The 13,347-nt window shown below is 42.2% G+C and overlaps 1 protein-coding gene across 1 annotated transcript in view; it reads right to left on the minus strand.

Annotated features, from left to right (window-relative positions):
• LOC124258512 (hillarin-like) overlaps positions 1-9,776 on the minus strand; it is a 55,045-nt gene extending 45,269 nt beyond the window's left edge. The window contains exons 1-2 of the mRNA XM_046692583.1: positions 9,588-9,776; positions 8,823-9,482 (exon numbers count right to left, since the gene is read on the minus strand). Of these exons, the coding sequence (XP_046548539.1) occupies positions 8,823-9,413 (591 nt within the window). The 5' untranslated portion in view covers positions 9,414-9,482; positions 9,588-9,776. The remainder of the gene's footprint in view (positions 1-8,822; positions 9,483-9,587) is intronic.
• Positions 9,777-13,347: the final 3,571 nt, after the last annotated feature.

Genomic DNA, 13,347 nt, shown 5'->3' on the forward strand with positions numbered 1-13,347 from the left:
ATATGCCCGCCGTTTGGGTACAATTACACGCCAATTAACCTGACCAATCAGAACACCCGATCAATCTGACCACCCCATCCATCAGATCACCTGGCCGATCAGTACACCCGATCCATCAGCTAGACCACCCGATCAATCTGACCACCCCATCCATCAGACCACCTGGCCGATCAGTACACCCGATCCATCAGCTAGACCACCCGATCAATCTGACCACCCCATCCATGAGACCACCTGACCAATCTGTACACCCGATCCATCAGCTTGACCACCGGATCAATCTGACCACCCGATCCACCCCATCAATCAGCCCACCCGATCCATTAGCTAGACCACCCGATCAATCAGGGCGCCTACGACGAGTTAAGGTTTGTAGGCTTGGTAACTCCGTGGTTGTCTTCTGACATAGGGTACTTACACGTGGAAAACAAAACACCAAGTGAAGCAGACCATTTCTTAAGTTATGACCAAATAGATATTTGAAAAACATACCTGTACTCTACGAACCCTAATGATTCGTTTCCAGCCGATATTTGTTTTAATTACACGTAAACAGGTCTCACTTCCATGAACTGTTACATAACTTTTGATTACTATTTCAGAGTTCAAGGTAAATCTTGGCATAACTTCTTTATTGCCGAAATGAGCTAGTTCAGCTCGGCGTCAGCTTGAAGCTGGCAGTCATGTCCTAGATGACACACGTCACGCTACTTGAACTAGCTGCAACACCACAGCATAAAGCGAAATACGACCTCCATGACAATGCAAACGAGAGACGGGCGTGGTCACCCTACACTTTTTGCGAAAAATAAATCATAAACGTTGACTGACAAGTGAACTGAAATGGAATTCTGATATGCTAATGGTGTATAAAACTTGAATGTGTATCGAAATCAATAGCACATATGAGCATTCACCTAGATATGAACGAGTTATTGATTCGGACGGGAGTTTTAGTATGTGTGAGATATGGACTATATGGTTGAAATTCGGTCAGGGAAGTAGGTGCAATGTATCGATGCATGCAGGCCACACCTGGTGACAATAACACATGTCAGTATGTATGGGAGTTTAATGATGTAGTCAGAGACATTGCACATCACATAACTGTGACCTGTGAGAAATCGACTTGACCAACAAACACGTGACCATTTGTGTGAGCAGCGACCCGCTGAAGACGATGACAGACCGGATGTAGTCACTGCTGATGTATGCGTGGTATACCACAGGAGCGAGTGAGTATGATTTTACGCCGCTTTACCAATATTCCAGCGATATCACGGCGGGGGACACCAGAAATAGGCTTCACACATTGCACCCATGTGGGGAATCGAACCCGGGTCTATGCTGCCCCACCGCCCCTTATGCCACAGGAGCTAGCAGTATTACAGAATGTATGGTGGTCTGTATATGGTGAAATTATGAATCAGTGAGGAAACCAGTGATCGATGTTACCGAACATCATCCACGTTTACAGGGAACGATGGCATGAAGCAACCCAGTAACTGAACCTGGCCACACGCCCCTGTTCAGTTATGAACAGGCAGGGTTGATGAATTCATCCACGTTTACAGGGAACGATGGTTGATCTTCCCAGTAACAGCAGGCCACACACTCGTTTCAGTCGCACTGCAATTTCTCGGGAGTGAGTTGATCTTCAGAGAGGTCCGCATCATCAACAAGCGTGGGGTACCGGTCATCCAACTTGGGCCCGACGAGTTGCCCCACCTATTTTATCCCCGGCAATACATACTGATCAACTTTGAAAAATGAATATGCTCTTTCAAAGCAATAATTATCATAAGAGGCGACAAACGGGATCAGGTGGTCAGGCTCGCTGACTTGATTGACACATGTCATCGTATCCCAATTGCGTAGATCCATGCTCACTGGATTGTCTGGTCAAGACTCGATTATTTAACAGACCGTCTCCATACAGCTGGAATATTGCTGGGTGCGGCGTAAAACTAAACTCACTCACTCCAAGCAATAACCATTTAAAGGCAAGGGACATCAGAAATGGACGTGTGCCCACGAGAGGAATCGGAAACAGGTATTTGACGTAACGGCCGAACAATTTAAGCCACTATCAACAATCAAAACATTTTTCCAAAGTACATGTATTCTAAAATGAGCTAAAAATCAAATGCAACCAAACAAAAGGAATGTACTTCTTGTTGCCCTGGAACCTATCAGTTCTTTAACACTGACCATGTACTGTCGCAAAACACAATACGTAAGAATGCAGGATGTATTCTATTTCTGAAGGTGCAGATGAAAGGAATAGCCGACATTCCCCCTCGAAACACTTCCTGGTGTCGATTGTTGTGCAACGCCATATATTGAGTAACATGTAAGGAAAACAGAGCAATTTGTGAAACGTTTTTTCTACATTATCAAATGTGTCGAGTATCGCTTCAGCTAAATTACCGTCACCCTGTCTCCGACCAATTGAGTTTTACTGTTGTAATATATTTCAGGTACGGAAGTATCCGCGTCGTGAACGTCACCACCACCAACTATATGCGACATCACCCAACGCCTGGAGATACTCGGACTTCTATTTGGTGCAGGGTTTTTTCCTATAAGGAAGACCGCTGTTTATTGCCTATTGTAAATTCAGTGATACTGTCCAAATATTTGCAATGAAGTATTACCGATGCAGGGTGCATGCTGGATTAAATAACCATTCTTTTTGTGTACCCAATGACTTTGGAAAATAGTAGACGTATCACGTACCTTTTTCTCACGAAGAGCACTGTTCAGTAACTAACTTGCCTCTACGTGTCACAAAACATTTGTATATTTCCTTCTGTCCTTTGTCGAAATAGATTAAGACAAATGTCCCTAAATTTAAAAAGTTTTAAAGACATCTAAAGCCTGCTTAATGTATATATAACCATCACCCTGTCTCCGACCAGTATATTTCGCAAGTCAATAAGAGCAGTGCGAGTCCTGCGATAGATAGATATTTATATGTCTTGACACAACCGCTGACATGTTCAATATTGATCAACCGAGCAACTGATGCCTAAATTAGGGCATGTTGACACACATTCATCATCCATAACACCTATCTGAATGAGACACGTCCCTGTACAATGTAGAGTTGTGTGAAATGAACCACCCTCAGAGGTTCATGACACTGCTACACGTGCAGCTTATCCGTAATACTATTGTTGTAGTGTATGTTCTAAAGATGTAGTTTACCAGAGGTGAGAAAAACACATGGATACATGTCTGCTGAGCCCGAACAACCAACATCACATCTAAGTTATTTTGCTTATCAAACTTAATCACAAAATACGACTTTTAAAATTTCTGAAAAATTTCAAAATAAACATAGGAAGGTTCGACAAGAATCTTTATGGTAGTGGCGGTTACACGGTTTAATCGCTTGGTTTATTTCAGTGATTGTGTAAATGAACAAGTGCGCAATATATCGATGTCAGCCCAATGACACACATTTCATGTTGACGGCCGCTTGACATATGTATGGAAGATGTAGGTAATTAAACGCCAGTTACTTGTAGAGACGCTCTGCACCCATGTGTAGATGCACAGAGAAGTCATGCAGTCATAAACAGGCCCGTCACACAGCCAATGATAGTCTGTCTCACAGTCCCTGAACCACATTATTTCCCTACTGCCAAGCCCTATCCGCAGTGCTGAAGCCCTAAATAAAGCAAGTCTAGATTGCCTCAGGTTCGGGTTCTGAATCTCTGGTCTCCCTGGGGCTCCTTTTCAATTTTAATGGGCTTGTTTGTTACTATCAAAATGATATATATTCAGAGACTAAGCGTTAGTCTAAGCCAATGACTACTACACACTACAAAACCAGCTGGAGATCCATCCCGCCTGGGTTCTCTGTGAATAGTATATTAATGTGTTATATAACAAGTAGCCTAGATCTCTTGCCTTCATCGTGATGAAGGTTCACCAATCTAAACCACACAATGCCCTAATTACCTATTAGAAAAACCTTGTTTGAATTGCCAAATGTAGTATATGGTATATATGGGTGAATAAATGTCATCAAACAAGTGGCATGTTAAATGAGCCTACACTCAGTATCTACAACAAACCGTCATGTTTCGGGTACTACCCAGGTGTCTATCTGTAACCTGCCAGTGAGTGATATATTAGATATGATGGAGATAATTTAACAAATTTGACTTCAGTGGATCAGCTAATGACGATAGTGTTCACTGCGCCTCGTCATTTGGCATTGTTAGAAGACAAAGCTACTGTAAATGCTCTATTTCCCTGGATAAATTCTGATGCTGACAATGAAAAATAGGGGTGTAAAGTATGACGCAAAACTCACATGTTTCACCTCTATATGAGGTGAGGTGAAATTGGGTTTTACGTCGTGCTTGAGAATATTTCGCTCATATGACGACGTGCATGCGTGTGTATGTGTATGTGCGGCTGCTTGTACTAGCCCAGACTGAAGCTGGTTTATTAGTGCTAGCCCACTGAGATACCGTGCCGCAGTGAAGCATGAATACCCCACTCAGACACATTATACTGACTCCGAGCCGACCAGTCCGTGTTGTACCCATTAATGCCGAGCGCCAGGCAGGGACCAACAAGTACCATATGTTAACGTCTTTTGGTATGACGCGGTCGGGGATCGAACCCGCGACCTTCCGCTCTCCGGGCGGACGCTCTAACCACTACACCACGGAGGCGGTCTTTCTCGGGCATGTAACACACGTGTGTTAACATCTGACTTCACGCGTCTAACAAGTGTAACATCCGATTCTCCCATGTACGTGGTCACCAGTACAAGTCAAACCGGTCACCTGTGGACCACAGTTTAAAGACAGCAATAACACCATCCTTTCCCGAGCTGGCCTGCATCTATAGTAACCGGCCCTCCGTCAAAACAAGGAGTGAGACTTCAACTGACGCATGTGCCTCGTTGTATTATCCCTGAAGCAGTTTGAGTGAGTTTAGTTGGACGCCGCTTTAGCAATATTCCAGCAATATCACGGTGGGGGACACCAGAAATGGGCTTCACACATTGTACCCATGTGGGGAAGAGAAGCCGGGTCTTCACCGTGACGAGCGAACGCCTTAACCACAAGGACACGCACTCTGTCACAATGATTGAAACAAACTCTCCCGTATCGAGTGGGTATTAAAAATACAAGAAAAGAAATATTAGCGCTTACACAACGAGGTATTGAAATTGAACATCGGGGCTGTCTCGTTATCTAACACTCAAAAGTACCACCAATTTAGTGAAAATGCAGGGCAACTATTTTTACACATTCGTAAACAAATGCCCTGTTCTACTGCATTCCTACGAGGAGAAGGTCCAAGTTGAGTCAACTACGATGCAAGTCAAAATATATCTATCATAAAACATAAGTACATATCACTAGGCCGTGCATTCATTGCATACGGATCTGTCTGTCGATTTCAATCGTCTATCATGAAACATAAGTACATATCACTAGGCCGTTCATTCTTTGTATATGGATCTGTCTGTCGATTTCAATCGCTGCCTAATGGAGTCACTGTATTAAGTGTGTGGTCTCGTTATCAGATCAGGAAGGCAGACCTTCATCGAGCCGCTTAGGAACTATCAAACCATCAAACAGTTTTTACATCACCACAAGAAAATCTGTGTTCAAAGCAACTGAGAGCATGTTATTTAATTCATATATTATTAAGTGTATGATATGGTCGACAAGGTTAAAGCAGTTTCCCAATCCCTTAGGGGCCAAATGTTACATACTGTACCAGTGGGGTATCTCTCTTGTTGGGGGAGGTGTGTGCATGTGTGTGCGTTCGTATGTGCGTGCGTATGTGTGTTCAATCTACAAGCAGAGGGTATGAAACCTCTGGTGTAGGGGTGTCAAATCTACAAACAGAAGGTATCAGGTGTGCAGGTATAGTTTCACCTACATTGTAGTAGATTGAATGCAACAGCGAGATGTAGAGGTATAACTAGGGTATACATTATATTGGAAGATTGCACGCCTTACTAACGCTAAGGGTGTGTATCACGGGTGGGAAGCATCAGTATCGTGGAATGTACGCTTAACATATTTGGTAGATAAGAAACAGCGACGAGCGTGGAGTGTATGATTATTACATTTGGAGATAATTACACAGCGGCATAGGCCCATCACGTGATCTCACCTGGATTGTGACAACTCTGTTGAACATTCAAATTATATCTTTACAATGCGTTGATTCATGATCTACCGGATTGCCTTGTAACAGTTTTAATTGATCGATCTCTACATAAAACATGTACCTGCCGCACAATCCCTTGATTGCATGACTTCACGTCAGGTACATCAGGCGAGCCGAAATTGAAAGGCATTCTCAACCCCCTCATCCATTGTAAATCGATCATGCGTGTACAGCGTGGCGACGCAACTGACAGCATCCTGTGTCATTCAGAAAAACCCGGAGGCTGTTTTCAATAATGACATCATTTCACGCAGACGTCGTGTTGTCTTTATAAAAAGTAAGCCATTACGATCTTTGATAAATTCGTGACATATTTAGACCAATTTCAAACTGAACTATGCGAGAGAGAAAAAAAAAGAAAAATGGGTCAATGCGATTCATACCACATGCGCGTTCCCCTTTCACTACTTTTGTGTGGATTTCGACAAGAGTGAATACATTAACCATGAATTAGAGATTTAAAAATACCAGATGACTTAATCGAGGGGGTTTCCATGCGGGCTGGTTCAAAAGAGTATCAATTCCAAATAAATAAAAACATATATACAGCGAAGGATAAGTCGCGCCTATCTTCCAGGAATATCACGACGGGGAGAGATGGGCTTCAGAGATGGGCTTCACATATTGTACCCATGTGGGGATGGAACCCGTGTCTTCTTCGTGACGAACTAACGCTTTAACCACTAAACTACCCCATCGCCCCACCTATCGAGGAATGTGCCCGTGTCCTGTACTGTAAAGAAAACACGTATTGCCCACTGAAACACTAATTTGCATGAAGTGCTTCTTGAAGCTGGATACCACATGACAGTGTAATTTACAACCTGTAAAACAATCTGGTTAGATTACCCCTTTTTACACTGCATTCATTTGAAACATACATCAGGGTGAATGAGTCTCACACTGCTCTTAATTCAACTATCCAGTCACACAGCCGGGGTTACATGAAGCAAACATTTGTATATTTCAGTCGGAATGTGGCGAGTGTATGCATTTCTGAAGTCATGTATTGTAAGGCTTAAGAAAGAAGGTATCAAAATATATCCTTGATGTACCCCACAAACAACAGCCGGAATTTAACTGTCATGTCACTGTAGAATTATCAGAACGATGTGTTGTAGTAAGCAAGGACTGTTTGAAATGATATCCGTTACAACAGATTTATTATATAATCATTAGGAATAGAGCACATTTGGAATGAATGAATGACGATTGATGGTGTTCGATTTATCCTCCAACTGTTGCCATATCCAACGCAGTACGACCTGGTAACGAGCGTTGGAAATGAGGAATTGTTCCCGTCTTTACCCCGACAACTGTAAGAATAGACCGAATGTCTCAGGTACTTAGGACCTGCGTTCGTGTTGTGTTAAGGACTCTGTTATGGAATGTTGCCTTACTTCCATTCATGAAACGACTGAAGACTACCTAGTAAAGTTCGTCACTGTACCACGGGGTTATGTGGTGGAAATGACTATTGTCGTATTACATTCAGTGCACACCTGGGCGGGCTGCATTTGGGGTGGGAAATGCTGATTGATTGACGTTTGTTATTAGGCCACCTGTAATTAATAATTGATATAAGGAAATGCTGCAGCCATCTGTCGCCAGGAGTTGTAGCAGCTCAAATGCCCTAAAGTAATCTAAGACCTCTACTGGATTCTACTACATCTGTAGAGAATGGAGGACAAGCACTACTTCTGTGACAAGATGGAGCATAGATAGATGCGATGTGTATACCTATATATTTACAGAAATCCTATCTGTGGTGATCTTTACAAAACTGGTTGTCATACGCTGTGGTATAAAAATAATTGATGTCTTGGATAATAAAAGTCCGCGTACTTTACGGCTGTTTTCTTATAGTTGACATACAAGACGAGACTTTGCTCTGACTCATACCGTGAATAGTGTGAACGAGTTAAATGACATAAAATGTGACTACTTAATTTTATTAGGTCATCGATAAGAGCAAGTCGGCAATAATCAAGATAAAGGTGGTTTTACAAATGGTTTACGGGTTTCGCTGAACCGTGTCTGGACTGTCAGCCGCAGTCTTCCCATAATAATGGATAGAAAACAATGTTATATTTTCACAAGGGTAGCAGATTTTCTGCAGGAGTTTCTGACAGGGTTCTGTTTGCTAACAGTCCGACATGCCTGAAGGAACATGAACATACACCGTAATTACAACGCCTGGGGGTTGTTACAAATCGGTTTCAATATGTTCTAATCCGGGGTATAATCACAGAAGTAACAGGGATAAACACGGTCTGCTGTTGACAGAATTCTATCCCAGACGAAACAAATTTTTAACCAAAGGAATTAAAAATCATGTTTAAAAATTATCCCCATCAATTTGGAAGCATTGTATGATCAGCTGAAAGAATTTCTCTCAAGGATTTTTCGGGTCAAATACACATTTCGTCTTTCATTGAGACGACGGTCTAGTGGTGAAAAAAGGGGGAAGTAATTTTGGCAAATATACCGAGGGCGGGGAAAGTCAACATAACGTTGTCGTGCAGAAATTGATAATTCCCATTCGCCGTAAACAGAGAGAATGGCTTCAGTCTCAAGGTAATATTCAACGATTGAAATGAAAAACTTACGATATGTGGAGGGAAGTGATGTTTATCCAACTTTCTCTGATATCGTTTTTGTAGAACTTGTGCGTCCATGGCATCTTTTATTCCCCAGGCATCGATATCAAGACTTGAGGCAGGTACATTTCCTTCTTGACCGTACTGGTTGGTTTTGGGGGCTTTGAGAGCCCTTTGAATCATCAACGCGTCTGCCCCTACTTGAGGGATATTGTCTGGTATCCGTTTTTCTGACGTTTTAGAATCTGCACTTCTCTTGAAATGTTGCTGGACAGACATAGCGCTTTTAATTCCGAGCGCTTCCTTGTCAATTCTTGCCCCACCGATTCTCGGTACATGGCTATTGCAGTATATTTCCCTGTCCTCCGGGTCTACCTGATTTGACCAGTAGTTTTTCAAAGTAAGAAACTGTCCACAAGTTATACATTTGAAACACGTTTTATGAAACACGACGTCGTGAACGGGACCGAGACGTTCTTGTTGATAAACAGTCGATTTACAACGTTGACATTTTTGCTGATCGATTCCAGGCCGAAGGAAGAGAGAAGACAATCTTCGGTAACCTCTTTCAATCGACGCCTCGTCTCCTTGCATAGCCATGTTGGACGACGTCTGAACAGCAGACGACAATCGGCAATAGAATAATCACAAACGACTTTACATCCGAACCTGAAAAATAAATAACAAGCGTTACAACTCACTCACCTATATCACTATACGATATATTCGCTAAAAATAACCTCAAGCCGGGCAGACGACTAGTTCTGATCTTACCTGGCCCAGGTATATTAAAAGCGCGGCATGTTGAGCAGTTTCCTAAGTAACTGGTCCGAGCAACGTGAAACCAGACATGTTGTGGTAAAGACCCCAATAGACAAGGTTGTCTTTGTCCCGGACTGACAATCTTACATCCCACGAGGGTTGCTTGCGACCGTTTGGCTAATATCCCGTGGTGAACAAACGATGGACGAGTCGACTAGTGACAGCCGGGGGTGTAGGAATGTTAAAGCAGCCAACCATAACCCGCCTTACCTGTAGATTGACTGTTTGCCGTGTTGGACAAAGATCAATTTCTTCTCGAGGGGCAAACAACCCAATGCATTTGCTATGCTGGCTATTTCCCTGGGACATATCTTCTTGTGATCTGTACAGTGCCGAGGAGACGCATTTCAATGTTTGTAAAAACGTCTCAAAACGTAGTGACGAGAGAGTGCTGTATTATTTTCATATCAATAACTCTTTAAACAGTTAACTTAATTAGATGCTGACTTTTCAGATTAAGTTTCATTATTTACATTCATTCAGGGCCGGATACAGCTTTATGAGAAAGAGGGGATGCACACATTCTCAATAGAAAGGAGGGGTGCACACTTCATTTTCACGAGAGTTTCAATGGTCATTTAATAAACTTTCAGGGCAAAAAGGGGGGTGGGGGGTTGGGTGCGCGCACACACACACCCCTCTGGATCCGCCTATGCATTATGAAATTATGCATATACATACGCTAGATGAATCTTGCAACATTTTAAGGAAAATGTACATGATTATTATGTGTTTAAATGAATGTAAATGAATAGTTTCTGTTATGGCGTTGATCTTTGAACACTCAATATTGGCACTCCTGAAGGCTGGTTTCAGCTGTCAAACACGCTGTTAGTTGGACTCTTGATAGACTTTTGATTTAATCGATTTAATGTTAACTGTTGTGTGATAAGGTGGGGATTCGGCGGTAGGGTGCACGAGCTGACTAGTGGGCGGGGCGGCTGGCTGTTGAGGTGGGACTGGGGCGGGGCGGGGTAGGAAGCGGGGTTGACCGGGTGGGTGGCTGTTAAACAAGAGGTTTTCTGAGGAGGTGTTGTAAGTGGGGTGGGGTCGGGGTTGTTGGGATCGCCTCGTATTAAGGTGAGAGTGTTTTGACTAACATGACCGTATATGCCTATATAAATGTGCATATCTTAGGCACAACAAACCGGAGTTGTGTCCCTTAGTTGCCAGGAACAGGTGTTCGTCGGTTCATATCCAACCAGCACCCAAATCGTTAAATCTATGTGCTGTAGTAAGTCAGACAGACGTACGCCACTAGGAAAAAACACAAACTAAAACCTTGGCTTGTTGTATTGACATAAAACTATACAATCCAAACAATCTTGGCGACCCGATGAAATTGATGTGAAATGTGCAACAGTTTCCCATCTGTTACAGCCTCTCAACCGCGCTGACAGATCCCGCCACGGTGCAATAGACATGCTAGACACACACGCGTGTTCGTCATACTCGGCGACACAGTTATATGCATTAACATTTCCGATATTGACTGGATGACCGATTTACATTCGTTGTTCATTTCTACCTTGTAACACCACAGCAACGCGTTGTTCAGGGGCAAAACAGCAAGAAGGATAAACATTTCAGTCTCGTTTGTTTTTTTAAATGTCTGAAAGCAAGGTATTCAGCTAATTCCAGACATTTCCAACTCTCGATACTCAAATGAAAACTTTTGTTTTGTCAGCCAATATCGCCCGCAGCGTGGAAAACACTGAAAAGGAACCAAACAAGGCGAATGCTTGACACAGGTCTTCGGTCAATAAAGGTTTTAAGATTTAAAAAATGTAACGAAAAAACATCTATGACCGTTGGCCGCCATGTCGAGCTGTCCTAGACTGAATATAGTGAGCAGTGCGTGACGAAAACGTACACCTGAAATAGCTGGTCAATTGCAGTGCCATGATTGACATCTGGAACACAAACTTGACTCAGTCAACATCCACACGTGCTTAGAAAGGTACAACCGTGCTTTCGTGATATTTACACACATTCCGGAATAATTCGATCCGAGAAAAAGGGAAGCATGCACAATAGATACGATTTATCAAGTAACCAGTCTTCCACTACTTGTGAATTGAATTTACTTGAAACTAACTTCAAAATATTTGTTTTTGAAACTTTATCACATTTATGTACGACTATATTTTGTAACATAACTCAGTTTCACAAATCGGGATGTCCCTGGGTCCGTGACCCTCTGTATGAACCAAATAAATTAGGAATTACAATGAGTAACCTAGTGGTTGTATGCCATTGTACACAACAATAAACTCTTGAACCCACTATATGCTTATTGCATAGTAGTGAGTGAGTTTAGTTTTACGCCGCTTTTCGCTATATAACACAACGGCACACGCCACAAATGGGCTTCAAACATAGTGCCCACGAGAGGAATCGAACCCAGGCGTTAGGTGTGACGAGCGAGCGCTTTAACCACAAGGCTAACCCACCTCCCCTCGCGAATTGCATAATTAATCTTGAATGAGACATGAAAGTAAATATATACACATGCACTATTTTCATCATAATAGTACTAAATAATAGTGTAAACAGTAGCGTAACAATGAATGTAGAATAATGAACATACTATGAATTTAGTTTCAACCGTTACGTATTAACAGGTTCAATGAAAGTTAATTGCTACTGATGTCCAGCAAACAACATAAGGTATTCTAAAAATATTATTGGCTTTGTATGTTCTCATAGGCTCTATAATAGACTAATGTTTAGTCTCTGAATATATATAATTTTGATAGTAACAAACAAGCCCATTTAAATTGAAAAGGAGCCCCAGGGCGACCAGAGATTCAGAACCCAAACCTGAGGAAATCTAGACTTGTTGTATTTAGGGCTTTAGCACTGCAGATAGGGCTTGGCAGTAGGGAAAATAATGTGGTTCAGGGACTGTGAGACAGACTAGCTCTATAACATCATTTGTATTCGTAACACATGATTATTACCATATGGAAATAAGCTCGGCTTATAAACCAGCACCCTGACAAACGTCACCAGTCTCCACACATATTGTATGATCAATCAAACCATATATACTTCTCATCTAAAGTTTAGACTCACTTAAAACACTCACTATATGTTATGTATATATGTATGTTTACTTATGTAACTTGGGGGAACCAACTGCAAACTTTATGCAGATGAATTGCACGAGGATCATGCATCAAATTGCTGAAAAGCACGTGCAAATATCGTGCATGTGAACAGCTACGCTTTGGTGTCAAGTATTGTTAAGAATTCGCCATTTTTCACTGATTTTCATCATTTACTGAACACATGACAATAATCTTTTCAACGTTACGAATTTGTTTTACAATACATCAGTTCATGTGTAAACAGCACCTTTAAACAGTATGGAATATTTTGCAAAATCTATTTTAGTGAGTTGCCTGAAGTAAGTGGCTATGTTTACACAAGTGAGTCTAAACTTTTGATGGGAAGTATATATCAGCTGTAAAAAGTATTAAAAAGAAGATTAGCGAGCATACAGTTATACCAAACATTGCTGGCCGTTTTCGAGCGGGGCGGAGAGGTAACCTAGTGGTTAAGGCCCGGGTTCGATTCCCCACATGGTACAATGTGTGAAGCCCAGTTCTGGTGTCCCCAGTCGTGATATTGTTGAAGCGGTGAAAAACACCACTCACTCGCTCGAGGTGAAACTGACAGAGTGTTCATGAGAGAGATGTGCTTGTCG

Source organism: Haliotis rubra, unplaced genomic scaffold (assembly GCF_003918875.1).
Source record: "Haliotis rubra isolate DU_JTF1 unplaced genomic scaffold, ASM391887v1 Scf696, whole genome shotgun sequence".
Taxonomy (NCBI): Eukaryota; Metazoa; Mollusca; class Gastropoda; order Lepetellida; family Haliotidae; genus Haliotis; species Haliotis rubra.